Below are 27,980 nucleotides of genomic sequence, written 5' to 3'. Positions count from 1 at the left end.
CACCAAGACGCATAGGCAAAGCACCAGGAGACCAGAAATAAAACATTCTTTAAACAGTTGTATATGTAAATCATTTGGGTTTAATATGGCAATTTTCACCAGCAGATAGAATCAACACAAAGGGATTCAGTCCAGCTAAGAAAAATAAACGCACCAGGTGGAGATCAGGACACTAAGAAGTTACACCTCGGATCCATCATCAAAAATTGTTGATGGCATTGAGACAGACCACGGACACATTCTCGTCAGCTTTAGCAGTGAACAGCATCTAAAACAGTTCGGACAGCAGCAGCACACCAGGCTGTTGCATTTGTTGCATTAGTGAAACACATCCACACAAAGACACAGCCATCGGCAGGAATTCCTCAAATACAAACAGTTACAGAACATTGTTTCTTTGCGGGTACAGTATGTGAATAAAGTCTGGTTATCATACAGGTAGCATGTATGACACAGGGATTATACTACAACACGGTAAATATACAGCAGAAGCAGCAGCAGAGGGTCGATGGCTGACAAACTGTGGCCTCTCGCTGTTTTTTTCCGCGTTCTCTCCGTCTTGCGTCCTTGTTCACAGCTCAGCTCATGTGTTGATGAGTGTGAACACAGTCCGGTGAGGCAGAAGGCAAGTGTGCTGCCGTTTTCATCGCTCGGAACACATTGCGCTGGTGTTGCTTGATGCTCGCTCCCGTGCCCAGGCAGCGGGCATATGCTGTTGACACCATGTGAAGCACGTGTGGAGCCTCACGCAGACAGAAAATGAAAGCCCTGCAGAAGTTTACGCAAAAACTGAGCGCTTCTCCTGACGAGATTGTAGGATCTGCAAGTGCAGGTTTGCAGAATCTTACAAATGTTTTTGTTTTTTTCTTCTTTTATATTTTACGCAGTGATACCCCCTATTAAAACTGAGGAAATATCAGTAGCCCAGAAGAGTTAATAATGGTACTTCACAACGAGAGAACACAACCTTCTTGGCTATTAACTGCCGCTAGACACATTTTCAGAGGTTTGGAAAATGAAGAGACTTTAAAAAGCAGCCTAAAAGGACATCGCAGACTTTTTCCGGTACAATAATGAAACGGTGTGTACCTTGTTGGCAGTGGGAAACTATTCTCTACAGGAATGTCTCAAGATATGCTATTTCATATTATCACCTCACACCACATGGACACCTACAAAGATAATCAAATCCCAGGTCGTTGTTGCTCGGTTCAAAACAGTCTGGGTAGGAGGGGTTAGAAACTGTACATTAACAATGCAGATAAACCCTACAACGACCTTCGATTTGAAAATGTTTTGTGGATAATACACATTTAGTGTAAACAAAAAGTAGTTTCCCAGTTTTCTCAAATCTACTAGTTGCATCTTGAAAAGGTCTGAGGCAGAGCAGGCTGCTGTCAAACCCCTTCCTGTCAGCATTATATGACACACATCACGACAAAACACAAATCAGCAGGAAATCGTACATCTTCTAGTTTGACTTAGGAATTCCTTTTTCTTTAGTTTTAATTTAATCATACAAAAATAGTTGTGAACAATCTGTCACGGTCCTTGTGATCCTCAGTTTAGTGTCCACAGTGGGTGTATGACCTACAGACACACGCACACACACAAACAAACTCAGTGGTTCATAACTAGGTAACGTCTGACTGTGTTCAGATGGTCCGAATGAGTCCCACGCTCCTGGCCTCAGTCAGCGGGGATTCGGTTCGTCGCTCTCCCTCCGTGGCTCAGCTGCTCTGCAGACAGACTGACTCTACACAGACCGTCAAGCCTTCGCCCACAGGTCACTCCCCTCCATCTCGCTCCTCATCCCATCCCTCAGGGGATCTCTGCAGGTCTCCAGGGAGGTAAATAAACCAGTCTCTACGATCCCTCTTTCCCCTCTGAGCCCTCCGGCGGCGCTGGAGGCTCCTCCGCTGTGGGCGACTGGGCCCCTCCCGGACCATCTGCACACAAAAGCCCACAAGAGACAATAACAAACACAGTATGTCGCTGTTATTTTCAAGGGCAAAGGAACTTTCTAAAGCTTTGGTTGATCAATACTCATGACTTCATGGTTAATACATCGCCAGCTGCTGACATTTTGGGGTCATGAGTCATTTTACAGCTTCTGTTGTGTTTATAATCATGGCAAATATAGCTTGTTATTGAGCAATGAATATATTGTGACTGGCTTGTGAGTTTTGACTATAATAGCAAGATGTTAAAAAAGTAGCCAAATTGGAATTACTTTCAAACTCGTGAAGATGACTCCCAATTATTGTGCAGGGCTTCAAGTGATAAAAAGGCTACCTCTCATAATTAATTATAGAAAAATATGTTTAAACAAAAAGTTAAATATAGTAGAACAGCTCTGACTTACTTACCAATTTATTTTAATACCTCACACATAAGACAATGCTCTTCTTTAGTATTCACAGGGTTTATCACAAGAAGCAGGCAACAACAAAGGTAACTATGCCACAATGTGCATGTTTTTTATGCTACTAAAGTTTCTAGTATAAACTGTATTTAGAGTAACCCACACACACACAACAACTGGTGACAAGGACAAGGACACGTTGTGTAGCAGGTTTAAATATGTGTCTCATAAACTCTAGAGAATCAAACATACACAAAGTAAACATCAGTCCTGTACGTGTCCTAATATCTAAGTGTAAAGTGAGTGCAGGTCAGAGGAGTGAGGAGTCAGACTCAGACAGAGACTCTGACACATACAGTGTCAGAGCCACAGCAAGCAGGAGCTTATGTCTTCAATCTGCTGCGGACATCAGGTGCTATTCTTCGTGTTTGTTATGTCTGAAAAACTGAAACTGTGAAAAAATGGCATCCTAATACTGATCCCAGTTTTATTTGTCTTGTGCCTATACAATATACTAATATTAAAATGTAATAAAAAGTACAAATAGTCAACTTTACCTTTTAGGGACATCTCAGCTAGTTTAAGAGGCAGGTCTCCAGGGTTTACGCCTGCTGGAGAGCCCAGGATGTCAGGCAGCGCGTTTCTCCTCCCCGAGCGTCCCGAGGAGGCAAAGTCCAACTTCGGCTCTACTTCCGTCATCTCAGGACACCTGTATAATAGAAAGACAAAAGAATGCACAGTGTTAATATTTTATGACGTTGAATATGTATATATATATATTCAATATATATATATATTCAATATGTTGAATATATATATATATATATATATTCAACGTATATTTATTTCATTCTTATTTATTAATTTTTCTTTCAATGTATTAACTCTTCATTGTACCCCCGGCACCATTGGGAATGAGGGTCAATGTATTTTCCGAGGCTTAAATAAATAATCAATCAAAATTGTGTCTGTATGTTTAATTCAATTCCAGAAGAAAATATAAAGCGTCAGTTTTGAAATCCATTCTCTATTTTATCTTCACCTTAGACACAGACTTTTCCGTAAACTGTCGGCAGTAGGACTCAATTTGTTTGTGTTAAATGATAACAGCAGCACAGGAATGTGTTTTTCTTAATTTGATAGCTGTGACATTCTGACGTGTGTGAAGTTGCATCGGTTCTTTTGCTGTGATTCTGGTAACGCACTTGTTTTTTTTAGTGTCTTGTAGACCTATGACGGCTGGAAACATGATGGTGGAGAGGCGGTGGACTAGTGGCAGAAACTTGGACTAAGGGCAGAGAAGGTCTCTGGTTCGTCTCTGGTTTGACTCCACGGAGAAACAACAAAAGACGAACCTAGATTGATCTGTCCAAAAATCCAAGAGTATTCTCCCTACCCTGTCTAGTGCCCCTGAGCAAGGCACCTTACTCCCCCAACATCTGCTCCCTGTGCGCCGTACATGGCTGCTCACTGCTCTGTGTGTCCTGCACCAGATGGGTTAAAAGCAGAGGTTACATTTCCCTACCTGCATGAGTGTGCCGTTGCATGTCTGTGCATGTGTTTGGGACAAATAAATGCAACTTAATCTTAATCATGACAGGAAAGAAAGACAGATAGGAAAAAAGAAAGGATCGGTCTGTAGGAGTGATCATTTGAATGTTTTGATTTTCATTTCACATAAATTTCACATAAAATTTGGTTCACATCTTTCGTTCTGTTAATTAGCAGGATTACAAAAAAACTTCTGGGTGGATTATCACAGCATTTGGTGGAAGGATGTGGTAGGGGTCAGGGAGAATCCATTACATTTTGATGTGGATCTGGATCAGAGGGTGGATCCAGGATTTTTCTTTCTCTAACGAGAGATTATTTTGCAGATCTAGTGAATTTGAATGTGTAGTTATAAAGGGACTGTTGGGCCCTGGTGGACATGATTAATGTGATTAGTTTGGATTGAATCATTGATCTCAGTATCAGTGATACAGAGGCTGAAAGCAGCACTGATGTCTTTCTCTGGACGAATCTCAGAAAACAGAATTTGAACGTCAAATAAGAGATTTATTATTATTGAAGCGGAGGATGTGTCTGTCTGGGCTCATGGCAACGCTGGTGACCGGCTGAGTTACACACACACACACACACACGCACACAAAGAGTGAGCCGCTGTTGCTATGGCAACAATACAGAAAACGCACCACTGGCAGGTAAACATATGACTTGAATCCATCCTTTCACTATCTCACATGCTCTTCCCAGTCTCCCTCTTTTGTTGTGTTGCTTTGCTTTAAATAACGAGGCCATTCTGTGGAGCAAAATCCCATCTCCCATCGCCCTCTCACAACAAAGGAATGACACCCGAGGTTAATGCAGCTCGAAAACCCAACACACACACAAACATGCACTCACACGTGCATACACAATCCTGACGATGCACGTAATGTAGATCTAGCAGTAAAAGGGCCACAGGTTGGCCATCTGTTAGCCTCAAGCGCTATTGTAGCTCAGACATGGAGCTGATATGAGCCACAGTCATTCACTGTGGTCCATTTCCCACAATAATAGCACAAGCATAATGTCCTTCAGCACTTTGACACAATTGCATGTTGACAGTGAAACCAGTGACTCGGCACACAGAGGCAGGAGTGATGGTACGAGTAGGACAATGTCAGTTCAGTGAAATAACAGTATCTGCCTGGTTTAATTTGTAAAGGGCCAGCATTTTGAACCAAATATATCATTATCAATTTAATTGTGCTGCTTGCAATTACAATAAATGTCACACACACACACACACATAGTCACACACACACACATACACACACACATACACACTGAACAGGATAAACATAGAGTGAGATACAAATAATTAATGCATTAATGATTTATTGATGTAACATTTTTTACTCTGGTGTCCTATTGAACTCCCTCACAGTAATATAACTAGGACCATAGACAGTCTTTGTATATACACTTAGGTATATGGGTAAGTTTTATAGCTAATTGTCTATTTTAATTAGTTAGATTAATTGATATTTAATTTATTTAAATATGTTGCTGTCACGTCACAGCAAGATTGTACCTGATTCAACCCCCCACCATCTCCCACCCTGCGACCCGGCGGTATAGTGGATTTATATAACGGATGGATGGATGTATAGTTGTCTGTATTTTACATTTGTTAATATAAAGATATTAATTATAGATACAAATATGAATCCAAGTCATCCAATTAGAATGAGGCAATATTGATTCATGAAATCCTGAGATTGTAAATACTGTGGAAATGTCACAAATCTCCGAACCCATTTATCGGCACATCACCTGGATTCACAAAAACGTCTGATCCGAATAAACAAACCCCAAAGATATTTGTGTTGAAGTTACATATCCCCATGTACAATCAGATGTGTTTTGTTTACACTGACTGCCTGGCGATTTGATTTAAAATCTCAAGTTGTTTTTTATAACATATATGTGTTTGTGTATGTGTGTTTCATAAATGGGTTTCCTTTATCAATTCAGGGTTGTTGACAGGACGCAGAGCATCTGCAAAAAATTCTCTGCTCTCAATTATAAAAACACTTGTTGGTCATGTTACATATAAAGTACATTGATGTAATTGCTTTGGATTAAAGTCTTAATGTAAAGATACAGCATTCTGAAGTTAGTTTCCACCCCAGGAACCTTCACCAAGAACTGGGAACAAAAAAAAGAAGGAATCCAGACCATACTTTTCTATAGGCTTCACATTCACACTCTGGTCTCTCCTTGCTTCAGCTGTGTGACAGGTTTGTCAAGCTGAACAGCTGATTATCAAAGAAAAGCTGGGATTTTACTGTTAATCTGGATGATTGAACTGTAGTGGTTGATATATTGACTTGCTATAGTGTCAGCTCTATATTGACCTTTTTATTTATACCACATACTGGCCAAAAATCCCTCACTGCTGATGTGTCGGTTTCAGTTTGTTGTGAGAGGATTTTTCTCAGCAGCTTCAGGGTTTTAGTCTGCATGGATAACCTGCAGTGGCAGCAGACTAGAGATTTTCAAAGTAAATATTAACGACTTAACATCAGTGTAAAAGACCAGCTTTCAGTGGTTTCAAACCAGAGACATAGGTGTCAATAGCGGCCCTAGAAAACCACAGATAGTCTTGTCCTAATTAGAACCTCTGGTTGGTAACTTTCATTAAGCCGTTGCAACAACCATTGAACTGGCAGTGACCCGTCATCTGAACAGTTTTATTTTAGCTGCTTACCCAACAACAGTTTAGGATTATCTTGTCAAGAAAATTGACCTAGTTCCAATGATGTCCGCGCCAGTTCAGTCACACACAGGAACAAGCTGCAGGTGTGTTACACAACAAGGTCGGGTTATAAAAGTCTTTTGATGGAAGGACTGCCAAGAGCTCAAGGGTTGTTTACAGAGATGCTGACTAAAAATAAATACAAAAAGACCATCTCTCTGTTTTCTTTCAAACATGTGATAGGTCTGCCATTAAATAAGTGCTCATTAATGCTGCAAATTGCTACCTGGGCTATTTCTAAGCAGAGCGACCTCTATAATTTTGCAGCAAATTATACTGCATGTACTTGAAGTGTCATCAGTCTTGCAGGGCTATTGTGTAAATATCATGCAGCTAAAATTAGCCTCTGATATTTTGCCAGTTGGACATGTGCAAACGAAAAAAAAGCCCTTTCAATCTTCTTCTGAGTGTTTAACGGAGCAGACATGTTGAATTGCTGAACTCAAGCAGCCCCTCACAGTCAGTGTTGAAGGTAATTCTGCCCACAACAGGCACAGGATATTGTCTCTAATCAAAGGGCACAGTGCTCTGAACACCAGCGGCTCTATTCACGAGAAGGCTTCGCTGGCTTTTCAAGAGATTGTCAGCTATTCTAAATGGAAATACAGCGACCCTGAGCTAGACAGCTCGTCACTGACAGTGAATGGAGGTTTTCAGCACCACGGACAGAGCAACAGAGAGAATGTGAAGAAAAAAGTAAAAGCAATGCTGAGTGCTCGATATCTTGGCAACCAAAAAACAGACATAATGCTTCTTCTGTAGTGTAGAAAATGTCAAAACCAGACTTTTCTCAAGAGCCTGGAAAATAAATAGTCCCATGGATCAGTCAAAAGCTGCACATCTTGTAAAACATGACTGGAGACCTTTCACTGTTAAAGGTTAGACATACTTTCTATACTCCAGTCGCACATGCCCACCAGTCCTTTCATTCTAAACCGAGGCTCTGTGTTGGTTTGGTGTTCTTCGCATGCCTCTCTGATCCCACATTTCAGTGGGTAGAGTGGTTATAGCTGGAGAATGCGCGGTTGACGCGTACAGTGAGCAGAGTAACACATTTTTGGCTAAACTTGCTAATGCACATAGCCGTCCGTGCATACCCTTATGGACATGGTTTGATGATAGGGCTGTAATTTCTAAATGCGAACATTCGTTCCAAGTCAAACTGTATTGACCTGTTTTTTTTCAAAATGCACAGTCTAGGACGTCAGACTTAGTTTGTCTCCTGATTCTGCGGAGGGCACGCACTTTCAACTTGACCTATTGCACATTCTCTTGAGCTACCAGTAAAATAGGCCAGTAATGTTGCTTGCACTATGGTCCATAAAGTTTTAACCGTTCACGCAGACAGTCAGCCCTCATAGTTTCAGCTGCAGTTGGGGCATTAAATGTAATTCTTTCTCTCACTCATTCAGGCTTTAGTCTGTGTAGCGGTATCTGTTATATGTGAGAGTGACCTTCATGCGTGTGCAACCCGTCACCACTATAAATTGAATACATTCTGTGGGAAACGCTGAAGGTCATGTGTTCAAGCTTGCACGGGTTGGGGTTTTGAATATATTCTGACAAAAGGTGTGTAATGTCAAATTCGTTTGAACTTCATTTCTGGAGGAGCTGACAGCCCTAGTGGATGAGGATATTTACATTGCAAGGACCGTATCAAGCTCATGTGGACTTGTGAACACAAGGTCCTCTCTTCAAGTCAGTAAATTTCCAATTTTAGAACTGGTTTGATGGTGGTCATTCTAACTTTGCCGAGATATATTGTAAATTGGCAAAAATGCACCTTATTGCCTAAAAGGATTCAGTGTAACAAAACAATTTATTTATACTTTTGATTGAACCAGTACGACACTGACACATTATCAGTCCTCGGCTCCGCAGTTAGCAAGCAGTTTCCTATTTTCACCTGCAGCATGACATGAAGCAATCATAGTAAATCATCTGGGTTCATGTTTGTGTCCATCTGATGAATGGAGGTCCAGCATCCACAGTCTTTAACCTCTCCTTCTGTGTCCACCCACTGTTGACAATGATATCTTGCTCTTTAACAGCTAAATGCAGCACTGCATCCACCAGCTACAACTACTATGTCTGGGCAGGTATTACACATGGCTTATGAGAGCCTTCTCTATTTTCTACAAGACCACAGAAATGACCCCAAAGATGCTAAAATGCCCGGTGAAGGTGAGGATACTGCAGTCTTTAATAGCTCTCACTGAATTTGACACTATAAAATACCCTTTTTTTTTAATACATAAGGTCATTTTATGTGTTTATGAAACTGAGTTGAACAAAAAACACTGGTATCTGAACAGAACATACTGGTCCCCTCACTGGAATAACCCCAAATTTTCATCAACAGCATAATAGATAAAGTCCATAACATATCGATATTACACTAAATGCATTGTTCAAGCTAGTGAGGAGGTAAAACACATAACTGATATACCCCAGAAGGGTTTCGGCAAATTTCAACCTGTTAAATTCTATCTCGATATAACTTTTTTGACTTATCGCTTAATTCTATCAAAACTCAGTTTTTGACAAGTGGTGATCCATTAAGTTGCATAAAATAAGCTTTTAAGGATTCACATGCAGAACAATAATGTCTAAACAACGATGTTTGAAATGTCATGTCCATTACAGTCAGTAGTTATGTCAGAAGAAATGTAGCATGTTTTATTCATTCTCATCTCCTCGAGTGATTGCAAACACTTGGAAACAGTAATGTGTTTCTCATTAAATCAGGACAAAGCATCGGGAAAACCGCTCTCAAAATGGGTCAGAAAACTCTGATGTTTGATTCTCATGTCTCAAAAATTACTTTTTTACAAAGACAAAGCCAAAGACTGCAGTTCATTGAAAATAGCAGTGGAAGTTAAAATCCCAGGCTCTGTCTGAAACTGTGTCAGACCATAAATCTGCCATTATGCTCAACATATGTCTTAAATGTCATCTCTATCAGCCCGTGCAATATCCTTTCATCACTAAAAAGAGCTATGTCTGTGAAATACTGAAAATATCCATTCCTTGCATGTATTATTTATTCTTTCAATTGTCAGACTCCAAATTTCCAAATTGAACAAGCTTTGGGCAGGGAAACCAGTGAGCCTTGGTTGTCCTGCTTAAAGGAACTGGTAACCATGGAATAAAGTAACTCTGACAATGGAAGTTCATTCTTAACCTTGGGAAAACATCTGCATAAAAGGGAACTTTAGGAAACTTTTCTTTTCCTAAAGCGTATGACTGTGTCTCTTAAGCAAATCTGACCACATGGACTCCCTCCTACTTGTCAGGGTGATCAACTGCATCACTGAGGCCTCTGCGATTAATGCGTTAATTTCCTGCTAATGTTCCTGCTGGTTACTGTATGACCTGCTTTACCTCCTGAGCCATGCCATTACCTCCTTGAATACCCTGTGTCTTTACCTCAGAAATTAATGTGAGGCACACACAAGATGTAATACCAACATAAAGGTAGGGGCAGTAGCGAGTCCTTGACAGGGTCATTATGCACATCATCAGCAACAGAAATGACAGAGCTGCATTAGCAGAAGAAGAGAAGTACATGTGCAGTTTTCCCAACGTTTCTGATTTAGGGATCTGACGTAACACCTATGAATGTGTGATCATCCCTTTTTCCGTCTTAATCTAAACATTAGCTAAAATGAAATTTTCTCGAGTGTCGCCATCTTTGTTTATGATTACTGCACGCGAACCCACAAGTGATAGCAAGATTGGTCTGACTCAGAGATCATGGAGCAGAGTGATCTAAAATCTTTAGTTCTTAAGGTGTGGCCTCTACTGGAATCCTGCATAGTAAAGCAATAATGTGAACAATAACATTCACAAGACAGCCGGTTTCACGTACCTATTGTATAACAGAAAGTAGCCCTTCCTTGTTGGGCAAGTACACTTTGGAACTTTGGACTTCTTCTCATGTTTTGTGTGATCCTTGTTATAGAAGAAGCTTTTCTGTTTTTGCCATCACAGCTATTTATTGCAATATGATGCAAAGAAATATGAAGCTATGCAGTTACGTATGGTGCAAATCATTCACTTTTTTAAAGTAAAATATCATACCAAAAACTGGCACTGTTATTTAAAAAGACAAATCCACTAAAGATGACTTCTCTCCTAACACGAGACAATGACAGCGATCAGCTCCCTGAGCCAAGCAGCCTGGTCGTCCCGGCTGCCTGAGGCTGACCTCTATTCTGCTTCTCATCAGTCTCAACACACAGGGAGGCAGCCACAGTCACTGCACAGACCACAGCTTCACTATATATATATATATATATAATACGATCAGTGCATGTAAAACATGAACCGGCAGTGATTCAATCAAGCATCATCACATTATCTGCTGATTTGTGACATCCTTTTAATTACACCTTCTTTTTATAGTGATCATTTCACTCTGTTCATCTGTCTCGTTAATTACACTCATGCTTTCACTAACAACAAGGAATGATAACATATTCCTCACCAGACAGCCTCGCCACTGCAAATCCAAACCCTGTGCATCCATCCAGCGTGTGTAGTCTTAATGCTGCGGCTGTATCCCTCCCCTCTCCTATAGTATTAGTCAGACAGATGAAGGCTATGGGGGTTTAGGTCAGAAAACTGTCTGCCCGCCCGACAAGTCGCTGCAGAAGAAATTATGTTTACACAGTCGGCACAGACAAGAGAAGTTTTGGATGAATAAATAATGCCTGGGATTAAGTCCCTTGCTATTTTTAGTCGCTCATACCCTGTGATTATTCCCCGTCCTTCTCCCCACTTTTTTCACTGTTATCCTAAAGCTTAACGTGCTCTAGCTGCCATGGAAACCGCACCATTGTTATGAAGGCAGCTGTATAGTGGAGGAGGGGAGCCGGAGAAGACACAGACTATCTTTAAGCTGCTTTGGGTTTTTTCTCTTCTCATGGACAAAATGATGTAATGCTGACATCTTGATTTGAGCTTAACATGAAGTTGTTGGAGCCTGCGCTGCGATGACAATTTTACAGGAGCACAATAGAAACGGTAGACAATGTGGGATGTGAGATATAGTTAAAATGGATTAAATAGAAGAATAGAAAATGCATGAGATAACATGTATGCAGGGGCAATACTATCACTGTATATGTAAATAAAAATACATCTGCGAAAGAGTTAAACAGGCTTCACCCATCATATTCACTTTAACATGTGCACAGGAGGGCAATGCACAAAACATGGAACATGAAGCACAGCTCTGACATCAGCGCTTGATATTTTGAAAGGGACGTATTTTTCCTCCTGAGCAGCAGCAGTAGAGAGTGAGAGAGAGAGAATCTGAGAGGTGAGACTGATCTAATGAGAAGGCCGGATCACAGCGTCCCCTCAGTTCTCACAAACATCCCGGGCAGATCTTTCTGCCTTCTCCGCTGATCCGCGCAGATCTTTCTCTCACTATGGCTGCCTTGATTTCATGTTTCAGGAGCCAGTTCACACAGACAAGAACAAACCAGCGCAAGGCTTCAGCTTTGTAGATAATTTGCTGGGTGGGGTGTGGTGGGGGACTTGAGGGAAATCTTGTCTAGTGAGAAAGCTCTGTGCGTGTACAGTACAAGCTGAAATGCCTTGAAAATGAAGGGATTTTACAATTCTTTTATCAAAATTCCATCTGTTAATATCAACCTTTTCACAAAGAATCTGATTGATGTGACCTGTGGTGGTTCGAATTCTGATGCAGAGGTGTTCCATCCAAATAATAACTGAATTCTGGGGGGGGATCATTCAGTTTATTTTTTGCTAAAACCCTTCATCCAATCACCAACTGTCCAATCGTTATGCAGCAACTGATACTCAAGGCAAACTTTCAAGCAGATCACTATGGCAGGAGTTTGTAGGGTGGCCATATTCAACCTTTCCAAAAACAAAAGTACAAGAGCTGAAGGGTAACACAGACTTTACTCTAATATCAGCTGCAAATGATAGCATGCCTTCCTTACTGTGTTAATTCCAAAGCCAAGGAACGCCTCACATCTTAACATTATTACCATAAGGCTAATATAGAAGACATTTGTTCGGGGAGGTTATGTCATGTTAGAAAATGGTGTTGGCCCTCATGTTCAAAATGCTAGAATCTTGTCTTTCCACGTTGACATCTTTGTTGCGTCTTCTATAGCTGCACTGAACTCCGGAGAACCTCAGGACAAGCTGTAAACTAAATGATGTACTCACCACAGTGTAATTAATACTTTACATCCTGCTACACCAGCATTGCCTGAATCCTGCTGAGGATGTTTTGTAGTTGTGAACACGCTCAGCAGAGAATTAGGCTTACAGAATTGGCATTAATTAGCTAGCTACAATGGATACACCATTGCTACAAACAAGAGCCCTACTTTTGACATGATAGTAATATGAAAATGTTGATTGCTAAATTTGCCACATTAGTGTAAAGTAAACGATGTTTAACAATGTACACTAACACATTTCAGAAACATTTTAGAGTCTCAATCTGCGGAACATAATCATTGTTATTAGTCTCAGGAACCTCTTACGACACCAGAAAGTAAGTTAAGCACTCAGTTGCTTTCATTTATTCAGCTCAACTGTTTACAACGCTAAATTGGTCCTTCAAATAGCATCCATAAGCAAACTGCCCTTTCTGCCAACAAAGTGGTCTCCCCACTGCCAAATATGAGATGGTTTGAGCAGCTTTCCAAAAGGGTCAATCACAACAACAAAGCACTCAGCTATTAAAAACAATTATCACATTTGACAGAGAGCTGTAAAGAATGGCTGGCAGGCCACGCTGACAGAGGCCTCCAGTTCTAATTCAGCACTGATTAATACAAATATTGACCTCACACAAGTGGCACTCCACTTCCATCCATTAGAGCGGTCAAACATGAGATAATCACATTGTTCTAACCCAACAAGAACTTCATATTTTTGGTGGGTGCACACGTGACACCACTGTTGCTGTTGGTCTTGTAACCCTACTGTGAGTCTTTTTTAGACTGAGTGAAGGTAACAACAGGTTCTATGTCTCAGGCTTCATCCACAAACAACTGGCATAAGCCTCGGCTAGCAGTGTAGAAGCCAACATGGATAATCAATTACAAGCGTTGCTGAACGTGTTGTCTTGTTGTCTAACAGCTGCTGTCATGTGTCGAACACACGCTAATATTTAGGAAATCTGATTCCCGTGAACACTCACATGCCCTGTGTACCAGTGGTCATGTGACATGCGTTTTCAGACCAGAATCGATGCTGGATAAAAACTTTTACAGAGATCGGTTTTGTAGTACAGTGTAGTGTGGATGTGGCGTCAGTTTCCCACGTTCCCCTGTTTGGTTCGATCACAACTTTAGAATGGTTGTTATTTAAATGGTTATTTAAATAAGAAGCATTTTTTCTTTCAACATATATCGAGGTGAATGTCGATTTCTATCTGCCTCTTATTTTTGATGTTATCATTAGCATCAGAGCATCTTCACTGGGTATGTGCACCCCAGATTGTGTTTAAATAATACTGGTATTTTGGCCTGACTTTCAGAATGATGGGTTCAAGGTCTATCCATCTTTGGTTTTAGAAGGATTTATGACACTTGTTTGGAGAGCTTACTGCACTTAACATAAGTAATTCTAGTAAAGACAACTAGTGAGTTGTCAACCTAAGATAAACACGGTGATACTTTGGTTTCATCATGCAAAAAGCGTGAGGTAGAGTTTAAAAGGTCGCTGATAACAAAACGTTGGGTTTGAGTCCAAAATTCTACTTTTTCTCTGACTCATAAGTCAATCAAAAATCAACATGCAGACAGGATATGCATATTGTTAGGTTAATTGTGGCGTAGCCTTCATGAGGAAAGTATTATCTGATGTGTGCATCACCAATGAACATCCATATACCTGCTTATAAATTATATCAAAAATAAGTGCCCGATGCTTGATGCCATGTGTGATCGTTATAACGACCATAATCACATTTTGGTTGGGACACACAGTATAGCTGGCTATCGTGCTAACGTGCAATGCTAGCAATCAATGCAATGCTCAAGAGAAGTCCATGGAAAATAAAATCCACAACCAGCTGAACAGACAAAAGGTTTACCAGCTGCCTCTGCTTCCACGGTAACATTTGTGTGATTTGATTGGCTAGCGGCTGCGATTGAGTGTTTGTTTAAACCTGATTCGGTTGGTTGGTGCCTCCGATAAATGCGACAGAAGCCCAACACTGAGGCCTGTGTAACAGCCGTCCCTTGGACTATAAGTAATAGTCCTTTCAATAACCAATTCATCTGACAACTATCTCCTATTGTAAATAATTTGGAAAAAGACACCCATCAGATTTCCCAAGTGGCCAAGTTGACATTGTCAAGGGACCATCAGCCGAAAAACAAAAAGATACGGAATTTAGCCCGAATCTACACAGTGGAGAAGCTGCAAATGGAGAGAAAAATTGTTTTCAGAAACCTTTTGATAAATAATTAATTTGTTTTATGACTGGTTCTTTGAGCAGGTATTTAATTAATAATTTGTAGTATTGGCCTTCATAAACCATAAATCAGCTGCACCCCTAGCAGCAGTAAGGTCAAGAGAATAAATCTGCTGATGCGTCACACATGTCAAATACATATGTGACACCAGGAGGACAGTGTGTTGCCGTCACATCAATATTTCAACACAAAGCTTGTTGTTTTGAGGAGTGTAACCGAGGCCGTTCTCCACCCCGGGTGCTCTCCTAACTAGACCATCATGTCAACAGCGATGCGGCCAGGGTGGCTGGGGCTGCACGTGCTGCTCCTGCATGCTGGCTACCACCCACGGGCCTCTGGCACTCTCTGACAACAAGCCTGGTAAATGGGGCATCGACGAAAATACACTCAAACACACACACACAGCACAAGGAGAATTCTGCAAAGCCAACACACACAATGCCACACAACATCAAGTGTCAAGTTCTAGTTTTACGTTGATTTAAGAGGCAAGAGAAGAGGATTTCATCTCCACCAGTAATAAAGATCGCTCTGGACTTCAGCTTTTCTATCCATCCGAAAAGTCCAAACTCACTTAGGTCCCAAAAATATTTCAACAGGGTGATGACCCTGATCAGATGCCATGTCCACCTCAGTTGGATCCATTGTGGGAAAAAGAAGAGGGCCACCTGCGATGTTGCCCTAAAACATTCTAGTGTCATGTGAAGTGTCTTTTCCAACCACAAGTAGATATGAATCTAAACTGAATCTTTACGACACAGATATTAAATGCAACAAACAAAGGAAACAAAACTCACCAACATCTGATCTTCTGCCCATCTATGAATTGATTGCAGCTATTAGTTACTTTCACTTTGGATTCATCAACGAATTACTTTCTTGTTTTGTCAAACAAAAGATGTGAGAAAAAGGGGGTCACTTTCACTAATTCCTTACATCCAAGATAAAAACTTCTTGAAATATAAAATGAAAATCACTTTTCCACAGTGGATTTTTTGCCAATAGTCTACTTTATCAATTTCATCCATTGTTTTCATGCAAAGTGCATTCAAAGATACGTTAATTGTTTTGGGGGATTACATGGCAGTGTGATATTGCACCTATTATCATCTTGTGAAGTTGTCATGTCCAATGTGTTGGCAACAAGCTCAGTACTTACATTACCAATCATTCAGAGAAGTGTTTCTATTAATCAGATCAAATCGACGTCCAACAAGAACAGCACTTACAGAGGGCACAACTCCGCAATGGCCAATGCCCCTTCTTGCCATGTAAAAAAAAAAAGGGGGGGGGGGGGGCACCAAGATTTTATCAGCTCTGTCATGGCCAATACCACATCTGTCCACCAAGTTCAATGGTTATCTGTCCAGTAGTTTTTTTGTGAACTGCCACTAACTAACAGACAAAAAAAACTGTGACAACTTCACTCCTTGGAGGAGGTAATAAAAAAACAAAACAATTTGAGTACGCCAATGTGTAAATTGGCCGGTGCAGCTTCAGAGAAGAAACATGCTTGACAGTGCCATCAAAAAGGGATTCAAACCGCTTTTGCACCTCTCGCCCTCTCACTGGGGAGTGGAGTCACTCCCCAATCAGCCAGATTAGCCCTTCAGATGGACGATGTCTGAACGTTTTTTTTGAGATGCCGTGCCTGTTTCTAGGGCAGATGAAATTCCATGCAGTAATTAAGGGGTAAAAGGAGGCAGCTGATGCTATTGTGTGGTGTAATACACTGGAAAGGTCACTGATCTGTGGACTAAATGGACGCCTTGGGAATTACAATAAAGCCTTTGTCTCTGAAGAGGAACCCTCCCATCTCACCTATACTGTATCCCTTCCCATCTAATCAGCATGGACAGGCTGGCAGCAGTAGAGATGACATTGACGAACCACAGTCCTTTCCCATTGAGCTAGGTGGAGGCATGCTGGGGGAAGTCTATTAAGTTATGCTGCCCCCCCCCCCCCCTTCGGGCTGGGCTGCAGGAAAAATGGGCATGGAGAAGTTGAGGTCAGAACGGTTCCACACAACATCTTAGGGGAAGCAGTTCCACTCTGTTCCATTTACATTCCTCTGTCCTCTACATCTCTGCACAACATGTCTGGCCTTTGATATGTATCCCACACCCAGATGGGCAAACAATTGACTGACGGGTTTCATGACATAAGTAGCCATAGCCAAATGGCAGCCAGCCATGGGTGACAGTAAAGGGCAATGGGCTTTACAGACGCCCCAGAGCAGACTAAACTCTTTATAGGTCACCGGTCAATACAGAGGAATAATGGATGGCAAGTTACTGTTTTATCCTCAAAGTGGCAAAGCCCCCAATCTATGGCAATTGAATTTGGTTGCCGGGTGGTAGAAATTTGACTGTCAACCCTTGGCTGGCGATTATATTGCTTAAATTGTTTAAAATATGCGGAATACTTTTCTTACCTAAATAAGAAATTTTACAGCTGATGTGATAAAGAAAAAAAGAACCAAAACATGTGCCCACTTTTCATCGCAAAAACTTACAGCGACTATACTTTGATAGCGATGAGTTTCCACAACTCCACAAATACCTTATTTCAAAACAAGCCACAGTTCTTGAATGCTGAATGTTGTGTGAAAACAAGCTGATATAACAAGAACCCCACGAGATATGAAATGGAAGCAGTAGGAGCTGTATAGGCCTGATAATCAGATTGAATGTCACCCATTTTGTTTTATTTTGGAGGGGTTGTAAGCAATCGGTAGTGGAAAAACACATCCAATCGCCTGCATCATTAAGAAATAGGGTTAATTAGAAGTTGGTAGAGGCAGTTTAAAATACACTACTTTAAATTGGCTGCCTTTGTTAAGTCGGCTTAAACAGCCTAAGTGTCTTTCAAGACGATCCAAGTTTTTGGCAATTTGTCCGGCACTATTTTGGCTCTGTAGGTTGGACAGGTTAGTTGTGTGTTGTCACACTCTGTCAAATTGAATTAAGTGTAAGCTATTAGGGCAGTGTGCAGATATTTTGTCTGGCTTTTTGCCTTCTTGATCCATGACCTGTAGAAGGTGGTATGGAAGTTTTCCGGAAGCTGGGGAAAGGAGAACTAAGGCAGCAGTACTGGTTAGAGAGAGAAGGGAGTATCTGTGGAGCTAGATAGGCACTATTCTCCTTTACAGATATAGTACAATATACATAATGTATAGAGTAATGTGTGAGGATGGTCAAAAATTCCTCAAAAGAAGGGATATGCATAACAAGACAAATCAATAACTTGAATCAAGCGCCATCCTTTTAGCTTTTAGTGTCTAACAATCTTTGATACACGATTGTGATGTTTTCAAATTGCATATTTGTCTATCGAAAGCTGTGTTAAGACCAAAGGTGGATCAAAGTTAGTGAGATGAAGGTCAGTGCAAAGACCTGGTGGATGACTTGAAAGATGCATCTGCGTAACTCGAGCTTACAGCTAACATCTGTACAAATAGAATATTTGATATTTTCGGTGGAAAAAACAGCAGATGGTACAGTTTCAGGTCAAATTCATGCAAATGACTGGTTCTTATGTCTCTCATGCTTACACTGCCATTCAAAAGTTTGGGGTCACCGAGAGAATTTTGTGTTTTCCATGAAAACTCACACTTTTATTTATCAAATGAGTTGCAAAGTTAATAGAAAATATGGTCAAGACATTGACAAGGTTATAAATAATGATTTTTATTTGAAATATTAATTTTGTTCTTCAAACTTTGCTTTCGGCAAAGAATGCTCCATTTGCAGCAATTGCAGCAATTGCAGACCTTTGGCATTCTAGCCGTTAATTTGTTGATGTAGAAATGTCACCCCACCCTTCCTGAAGCACCTCCCACAAGTTGGATTGGCTTGTTGGGCACTTCTTGCGTACCACACGGTCAAGCTGCTCCCACAACAGCTCAATGGGGTTGAGATCTGGTAACTGTGCTGGCCACTCCATAACAGACAGCATACCAGCTTCCTGCTTCTTCCCTAAATAGTTCTTGCATAATTTGGAGGTATGCTTTGGGTCATTGTCCTGTTGTAGGAGGAAATTGGCTCCAATCATCGTGTCCACAGGGTATGGCATGGCATTGCAAAATGGAGTGATAGCCTTCATTATTTAAAATCCCTTTTATCTTGTACAAATCTCCCACTTTACCAGCACCAAAGCAGCCCCAGACCATCACATTACCTCAACCATGCTTGACAGGTGGCGTCAGGCACTCTTCCAGCAGGTAACATTAGAGTCTCAAACTAGAGACTAATGTACTTGTTTTCTTGCTGAGTTGTGCACCGGGGCCTCCCACTTCTTTTTCTACTCTGGTTAGAGCCTGTTTGTGCTGTAGGAAATTTTAAATTTCTTCGCAATTTCTCGCATGGAATAGCCTTCCTTTCTAAGAACAAGAATAGAGTGGCGAGTTTCACATGACAGCTCTCTTTTTCTGGCCATTTTGAGAGTATAATCGAACCCACAAATGTGATGCTCCGGCTACTCAACTAGCTCAAAGGAAGGCCAGTTTTATAGCTTCTCTCACCAGGTAAACAGTTTTCAGCTGTGCTAACATAACTGCACAAGGGTTTTCAAGAGTGTTTCTAATCATCCATTAGTCTTCTAAGGCGAGTAGCAATCACAATGGACCATTAGAACACTGGAGTGATAGTTGCTCGAAATGGGCCTCTATACACCCATGTAGATATTTCATTAAAAGCCAGTCGTTTCCACCTAGAATAGTAATTTACCACATTACCAATGTATAGAGTGTATTTCTGATTCATTTAATGTTATCTTCATTGAAAAAAACAGTGCTTTTCTTTGAAAAATAAGGACATTTCTAAGTGACCCCAAACTATTGAACGGTAATGTATATTCAAAATCTGACTACAGAGACATTAGTTTAGTTCAGTTCAGGATTTTTGTTTAATTCCATAACATCTCATTGATATTAATGCAAGATATGCCTGTGATATGCAAGAAGTGTGTTTTGTATTTAAATACCAACACAAAACTCTTTGGATTCAGCGCATAAATATCAGTCAATCACACTGATTAAACTCAACTTGAATACACCTTGTTCATCTAACCGTCATGGCTCTTTAATGAGTTAGATAAGGGATGAAGATAAGCCGCTCAGTAGTGTTGGGGCCACTGGAGATTAAGAAGATTTTATTACTGAGTACAGTGGCACCCTTTGTTCCCTGTAAAATCTTAAAATAAAGCTCAATTTAGTGTTTCTGGACGTTAGCCATAGAGGATCGAGCAGCCATACACGTCTGGCACCTCTGGGACTCCAGAATCAGAATGGATGGGTGGAGGGCACGCAGGGCCATGTCATCTGTCTGCTATCATCTGTGTTAACACACGGTGACATGAGGCCTTGTTCCAAAGAAAGAGCAGGATGTGTAGGGAGAACAGATGATAGGAAGCAAGATGATTCACCCAGTGGTGACACAGCAGACAGTGTGAGCGAGGATACTGTCACTTCCCAAGACTCAATTTAATAAGGGAAGTTTAAAAGTAACATGATCTGACTGTATTGTCCAGAATATAACGCTGCTGCTCACACACTGCTCCATATAATAGTTTTCACCATCTTTAGCTTATTTGGTTATTGCTATTCTCAGAGCTATTTGGGGCCCAGTTCTTCTAAACCTCTTACAATACATTTATGTTTTATTGTAGGTTAGTTTAAAGCTTTATTAACAATAAACTTTTCATCGCCAACACGTCATTTTAAAAAGTAATACCCCATCACAAAATGATCAGCGTTTCCCTTAGGATCTATGAAATTTGCTTTTCCAACCTGAATTATTTACCATTAAGGCTAATTTATGCTGCCTTTAAAAAGGAAAAGAGACACGTCCACATGATGTAAACATCACTGACCACATACTTCCAATCATCCTTTACGTTGGCATGGTTGTTAAGCAATACATTCAGGAGAGGGCACTGGAGCCTTGAGAGTTTCTGACAACAACAAACTTGGCGACGGCCTATGTACCTGGGCTAAGTAACCAACAAGTCTTGCCTCAAAAACTTCTGCCATGATTGAAATTTCTTCGTTGAGTCCTATATTTGTCTCGCTTGCGCATCAGCTGCACTGTCCCCCAGAATTTCCAATCCTACGTCTCTGTTTAAAACATGGATTTTTAAGCTTTCAGAAACTGTATCAAATGTATCAAACATTGAGCAGAAATGAGCCGTAAGGTTCCCTCTCCCTGCTCTCACGCAGAAACTTTTTTTCCTGTTGGAGTACCCTTCTCTTTCTCTAACAAGGGTCTATTAAGTTTCCTTTAGCAACAAATGGCAAAAAGAGAATATGAGAACCTTGTAAAGCTTTTTCCTTTATAAACCACATATAGAACATATATTCAGTTCCATATAAGAACCTACTAAAAAAGGCAAATTATTACATTTCCATTATTGTCTCTCCTGGTGTCACATTCAACATCATAAATGTGCCTGAAAATTGGGTTCATAAACACTTGATATCAACATGGAGGCTAGGCACAATGTTACCAAGTTCAATTTTGTACCTTTTATTTCAGTGTCTCTTGTCTCTTTCACTCAGCATCTTGAGTTTCCCACACACTGTCTGTCACCTGCCAATTTCTTTCCACTTCCCCTCGAATCAGGAGAAGCTCCATCACCTCACTGTCTTCATGATGTTTCATTGTAGCAAACAAGAAAGATCCTGGCTGTTTATGAACCACACGGCCGTCACCTTGACATAGTGTCACAGCATCGCATTGGAGAAGTTGAGAATGCCAAATGAGGCTGGAGCCGTTCAATTCCCATGACTCAGAAGTCATGCGACCCAGTAATGAACTTTAACTGTACATTTATTCCCTGAAGACATGAGCAAAATGTTGCTAAATGTTACAGATTTCTTTCTCCGGTGTGACAGCAGCATTACTGGAGCATTCAGCAGCCAAAGAGCCAGACAGTGGTTGGCTGAGACCAAACCAGGATCAAAGGAAAGTTGAATGAAGGACTAGTAATCTTCAGGTGGCCAGGAGCATGGCTTCAAATGAACATCAAAGTCACAACATGTATGCTGTCAGAATGAACAGGCAACGTTCGCCACATTGGGTCAGTGTTGTGTCTACTCTAAAACGACAGAGAGACAAAAATTAATCTTTTACTGAAGCTTTAAGGTAATACACAATATATTTATATCCATAACATAACATTTTGGTATTGTACATCTAAGCAACAAACAATTAATACTTTAAACTACACATTTATTTAATGCTTTTACATTTACTGTTTCCAACATTTTTTCAAATGATGCTCTCATCTCTAGACAAAAGAAGCATTTGAAGGTTAACATGAGCAGCAGCGCGAGCGAGCACAGCCCAGACGGCCAGATACTAAACTCATCAGTCTCAAGAAGAATTCAAAGAAAATTCAAAGCCCAGTATTTTACCCACACGGTCTGATTTACAGGCGATCACGGGAACACCACAGCAGCTGTGCCGAGGAAATGAGACGGATTTTCAAATACCACCTACTGCACGAGTAATTAACACAGAGTGAACACATACAAGTACGGGATCTGAAGCAAATATTAAAATCGGTGCTTCTCTTTGAGAACATTTCCAGCCTCACATTCACCTGCAATCACGTGGAACTACACTTAAATGTGATTAGATTCTCTCTCAAGGATAAGGACAATGAAAGGACTAAAACACACACAAACACACACAAACACAAACACACACACAAACACACACACAAACTAAAGTCCATTCCTCCAAACTAAGGTGTTTTTCTGACTGAACCAAAGCCAAACCAATCCAAACCAACCAAACCATAATGATAGCAGATCTGATGACATCTTGGATCTTCACTGGTGACTCCCAACAGTTTTGCTGACAAATTATGTGAAAAGACGTTTGGAAATTTTATTTGAGTAAATACCAACAACTAAACTGAAGTATATCTTGCATTTGTTTGGTAAAATGGGAAAAAATATATACTGTTGCTGCAGTTTCTTACATGTGAGACTGCTCGTCATGATTCCACAAAGAGTTTAAGTATTAAAGGTTATGAGATTTTTGAGTTTTAGATATTTACCTTCTCACTGTGGCCTTTAAGTGTTAAATCATCCCTACTTTTAGCAACACAGGAAATCACTGCATACAGGAACAAAATGGCCCTCAGCTTTGGCCCTCAGAAACTGACATTATGTGAATTAACTTTCAAAATAAATGCATTCTGTTCAAGTGTAACGGAAACCTTTTGCTTTTCTGCTAGTGTTACTGGTTTTTCTTGAACATTTAAACGTGCAATGCAATTTCACCACATCCCGGTGCCAGTCTGAAGGTCACAGTTTATGCACATTTAGATAAACCGATCCAGCTGATGCACACACAGGACTGGGAGCCTGTATGGAGCTGACAGGTGGAAAGTGAACTGTACCGTCGCTTTAGAATATTGCTCAGTATTAAGGAGCTCGCAGACGTGATTAGTGTCGATCACTCCATTCGTTGTTTCAGCTCCTGTTGTTATTTGGATTAGTTTCTCTGTTTATCCCCTGTACAGTGATCACGACCCCAGCATGTTTCCCTGAGTCTGTCTATATTCTCCTGCAACCGGCGGCAGCTCCTCCAGCGCCCGTTTGAGTTGGATGTTGGAGGAAGCAGCAGCAGCAGCAGCAGTCTGGTGTTCTACCTGTGGAGCAGAACAGGTGACCGAGTGTATGTGCGCAACCACTCACCGAATTATCTCAGTGCTCTTCGCCGAGGGGGAATACAAAAAACACACGAGCAGTCCGGAGTTGGAACTAGCCAGCAGACACCATGATCAGCGGAGGAGAAGGAAAAAAGAAAGAGCACCGTGTCAGGGAGTCCGTGCGCGGCGACACGTTACATTACACGGCCTCATCACCGCTGACGCGCCGGACCCGCGGCACAGTGGACGGAGCGGCGCAGACAGAAACACCAACAGCCGAGCGCCGAGTTGCGCGCCCCGCTCTAAGCGACGGGGAGGAGTGACACCGCGCACTGTGTTAGGCCGGAGGAGGCCGGAAAAGAGGGTACATGGTCTTCAAAGTAAAAGCAGAAAAGATCTGGAGAAAGAATAACAGATAGGAGAGGGAATAATACGACTTGAATTCTGTCCACAAGGAAAGTGGCACATTGCAGAAAAACAAACCATTGGTGTTAGGATATGGAGAGCAAACACAACATAAACATATTACATCCAAGTTGCATTAATATATATTCATAAATTACAACAATTTAGAACCAATTTTATAAATATACAACAATTACAGCAAAAGAAAAGGAAACAATCAAACACAGCCGACAGTTATATATTAAAAAACAATTTATTCAAAACTATAGCTACATTATAAATGGATTCAAAAATAAATAACGACAGTGCAGGTAAGAAGAAATATGATTTTAATTATGATGAGTGGGACCTTGCAGAGAAAACACAACATAAACCAATTAAACACTAGTTGCTTAATAAATAATCATAAACTACTTATCGATAGACTATAGAAAGAATTCTACTTATTGTACAAAGTTCATATAGAACAACATGAACAAACCATTTGCAAAAAACAATGTACTTTAAATCTGACACATGCTTAAGGAGAGGCGGTGGTCTAGTGGCAGAAACTTGGACTATGGGCAGAGAAGGTCTCTGGTTCGTGTCTGGTTCGACTCCACGGAGAAACAACAAAAGACAAACCTGGATTGATCTGTCCAAAAATCCAAGAGGATTCTCCCTACCCTGTCTAGTGCCCCTGAGCAAGGCACCTTACTCCCCCAACATCTGCTCCCCGAGCACCGTACATGGTCGCTCACTGCTCTGTGTGTCCTGCACCAGATTGGTTAAAAGCAGAGATTAATTTCCCTACCTGCATGAGGGTGCCTTTGCATGTCTGTGCATGTGTTTGGGACTAATAAATAAATGCATCTTAATATGCACTTATTCCGTGATTCTCTGTTCTTCCTTTTGACTCAGAATGCTAAAACGTAGTGATAAGGAGAAGAACTTTTCCTCTTACCTAAAGAGAACTTTACTAGAAGACTAAAGAGTGTGGGGCCAGAGATGACACATCAACGGCTGCAGTTGGCCTTGTCAACAAGGCCCGGGACCCCCAACTCACTTGGACTCTTATCTTAACCAGACCCCACGCCCCAAGTCTGTGTTACATTAACACACATAACAGAACATTGCACATTGCATATTGCACATCCACATTTCTCTCCTGTTTTGAATTTTGCATTTTTTATATCTTGTATATATTTTTGTTTTGTCTTATATATAGATATTATTATTGTTATTTAAATTTTTTCTTATGTGAAATACTTATTGTGTTTTTATGTTTTATGTTCATTGTATGCACCTATATACCCACAGAAATACTGATTCTGATTCTAATACAGTGGCTTGGGTTTGTCCTCAGAATGGACCAGTCCCCTGCTGACATGGACAGCTGCAGGTTGGGCCAAAGCAACATGGCAGTGAACAATGATGGCACAGTTGAGAGAAATGGGTCAGACATATTGACACGCCCAACACATAGCCCAGGACAGGCCTTGGTTGAAGAAGATTGGCGATACAGTATGCCTCAAAACGATTGAGTAAATTAAATAATTCGTTGATTCAGAATACCAGAAAGCTTTTTTATAGCCTGTCTTTGCTGTTGTACCAGTGAGGGATTTGTCTTTTTTTTATTTTGAAGTCCAATTACCACAGTTTCCTGTGTTATTCTCGCTTAATCCGGCTCTTTTCGCTTGTCGCTGCTGCTCAGAGGTTTGTACCATTGTCTTCAACAGAAAGGGGTTTACCTCATGAAAATAAAATAACATAAAATTGCGTCTTTACCCCTCATTTGATTGAATCCAATCCCTGTGTAATATGTCCTCACCTCATTCTAGCTGGAGAGATAATAAAACCAATGCATGTCTACTCTAGATACTACCTGAGTAACAAGGTAACTGAGACAACTGTGTTTTACAGTAAAGGCTGCAAACTGTCAACGGTCTCTTTTACAGCCCCAATAACCATTTACTGTTGTAAATCAACTCAGAGAAACTTGATAAACGTGTGAAATCCATGGATATGACGTCAATGCGGCCTATGGCTCATGAGACACAGGTCAATAACAGGGGTTTATCATACTCTGTTATTAATACTACGTGTAATGAGGCTGTTAACTGACTAACATGAATGGTCTAATGCTCATTATGGCCCTGCATTCATCAGAAGCACAATCCTGATGTATCTCTGCTGCTGTCTGGACTTTGCAGTGAGGCAGACTACTCACAGGTGACCACCTTCACTATGATTCTGAAGGTTAGACCCTCACAGATGGCCGTTTACCCCCCTGCTGCTTTAAACTCACTGTTGTGACCTTCCCTGTCTTTTCTGTTTACTCACCGTATGCGTGCCACCTCTAGTGAAAGTGAATCAGTCAATTTTTGCTCCAATATGATTACACAGTTTGGCCATTCGTGTTACTACTTTATTTAATGAAATATATAAATTCAATCTAGGCTCCTTAAGATTTAAATGAAACCCAATAATTTTGGTCATATCTCATGGTCAATAATTCCCAGCAATGATATAGTGTATCTATATTCAGGGGTTATCACACTGTTCTAATTGGTTTTACCATACACACAAGGGGTTACTTTAATCTATATAATTCACTATTACTGTTTGTAGTTTACAGTATTTAACATAGTTTGGTAGAAAAATTCTTAAAAAAGTGACACCATCTCGTTTTGGAACAAGATGTTTAAAAAAACTGCTGGAAAGTAAATTTACTCAAGTAATGTACTTAAGTACGAATTTGATATACTAGTAATTTATGTTCAATAGTAAATAGTAAACTTTATATAACATAATGGCAGAAATATAAAACTGAATATTCATAAAATAATCAGTGTTAAACTGGAACAGGTTAAAATAGTTGCATGCATAAAATCAAAGGTGGTATGAACAGCAATAGGAAAATGTAGTCACAATTAAAAAATGAAGTGTGTCTTAAGAAGGGAAAACTTACACTGCTTTAGAATTTTACAATTCTACTCCATTAGACATGGGATTATAAACATGAAGCTTTGTTTTTTTTATCAGTCCACTATACATACTTAGTTAATGTTTCAACAAAACAAACGATACAATATAAAAAATGATATGTTCTAAACGACATTGTGGCTTATGTGTCTGATCCCCCTTGCTTCTAACAATCAGGACAACACTTTTTATTTTATTTTTTAATTTTTTATTTGACCTTTATTTAACCAGGAAAGTCCCATTGAGATTAAAAACCTCTTTTTCGAGGGAGTCCTGGCCAAGAGGCAGCAACAAATAACATATGTACACTCACAATATTACACTCACAACATATAAACAGAAATTAAAATGATAAAAAACATCTACAAGTAAAAGAAGTGGTCTGAAATGCTCTCATCGTAGATTTAAAAGCGTTCAAAGAAATCATTTCGGTTAATTTAAAATCTTTTTGCAGCCAGTTCCATGTGGTGGGAGCAGAGTGGACGAATGCCCTTTTTCCAATGGAACTAACAAAAGCATCTGATTGTTTGAGCGCAGACTGTAAGAAGCAACACTTTTCTGTGTGATTAAATTACAAATATATTTAATTTATGAAGCTACATTTAATATCGTAGTACACCAGCAGTTACTGTGAACCAGCACTGTAACAAAAAATGACAACTAATCATCAGCACACATCAGATGGTTAATACAACTAAGACAATAATTACATTAAGTTTGACTAATTTGAAATCCAATACATACAATAATACAGTTTAATTAAATATAACGTTGAGTTTAGCTGAATTACATAGAACACATT

General features: G+C 40.4%; 1 protein-coding gene across 1 annotated transcript; it reads right to left on the bottom strand.

The window, feature by feature from the left end:
- Window positions 1-64: 64 nt before the first annotated feature.
- pkib (protein kinase (cAMP-dependent, catalytic) inhibitor beta) lies at window positions 65-24,131 on the bottom strand. The gene is made up of 3 exons (XM_062409134.1): window positions 23,856-24,131; window positions 2,923-3,074; window positions 65-1,949 (listed from the first exon to the last, which is right to left on the bottom strand). Exons 2-3 carry the CDS (start codon window positions 3,062-3,064, stop codon window positions 1,867-1,869), a joined length of 225 nt encoding a protein of 74 aa, XP_062265118.1. The 5' UTR covers window positions 3,065-3,074; window positions 23,856-24,131; the 3' UTR covers window positions 65-1,866.
- Window positions 24,132-27,980: the final 3,849 nt, after the last annotated feature.

Source organism: Platichthys flesus, chromosome 17 (genome assembly GCF_949316205.1).
Source record: "Platichthys flesus chromosome 17, fPlaFle2.1, whole genome shotgun sequence".
NCBI lineage: Eukaryota > Metazoa > Chordata > Actinopteri > Pleuronectiformes > Pleuronectidae > Platichthys > Platichthys flesus.
This window is presented reverse-complemented; position numbering and strand designations above follow the sequence as displayed.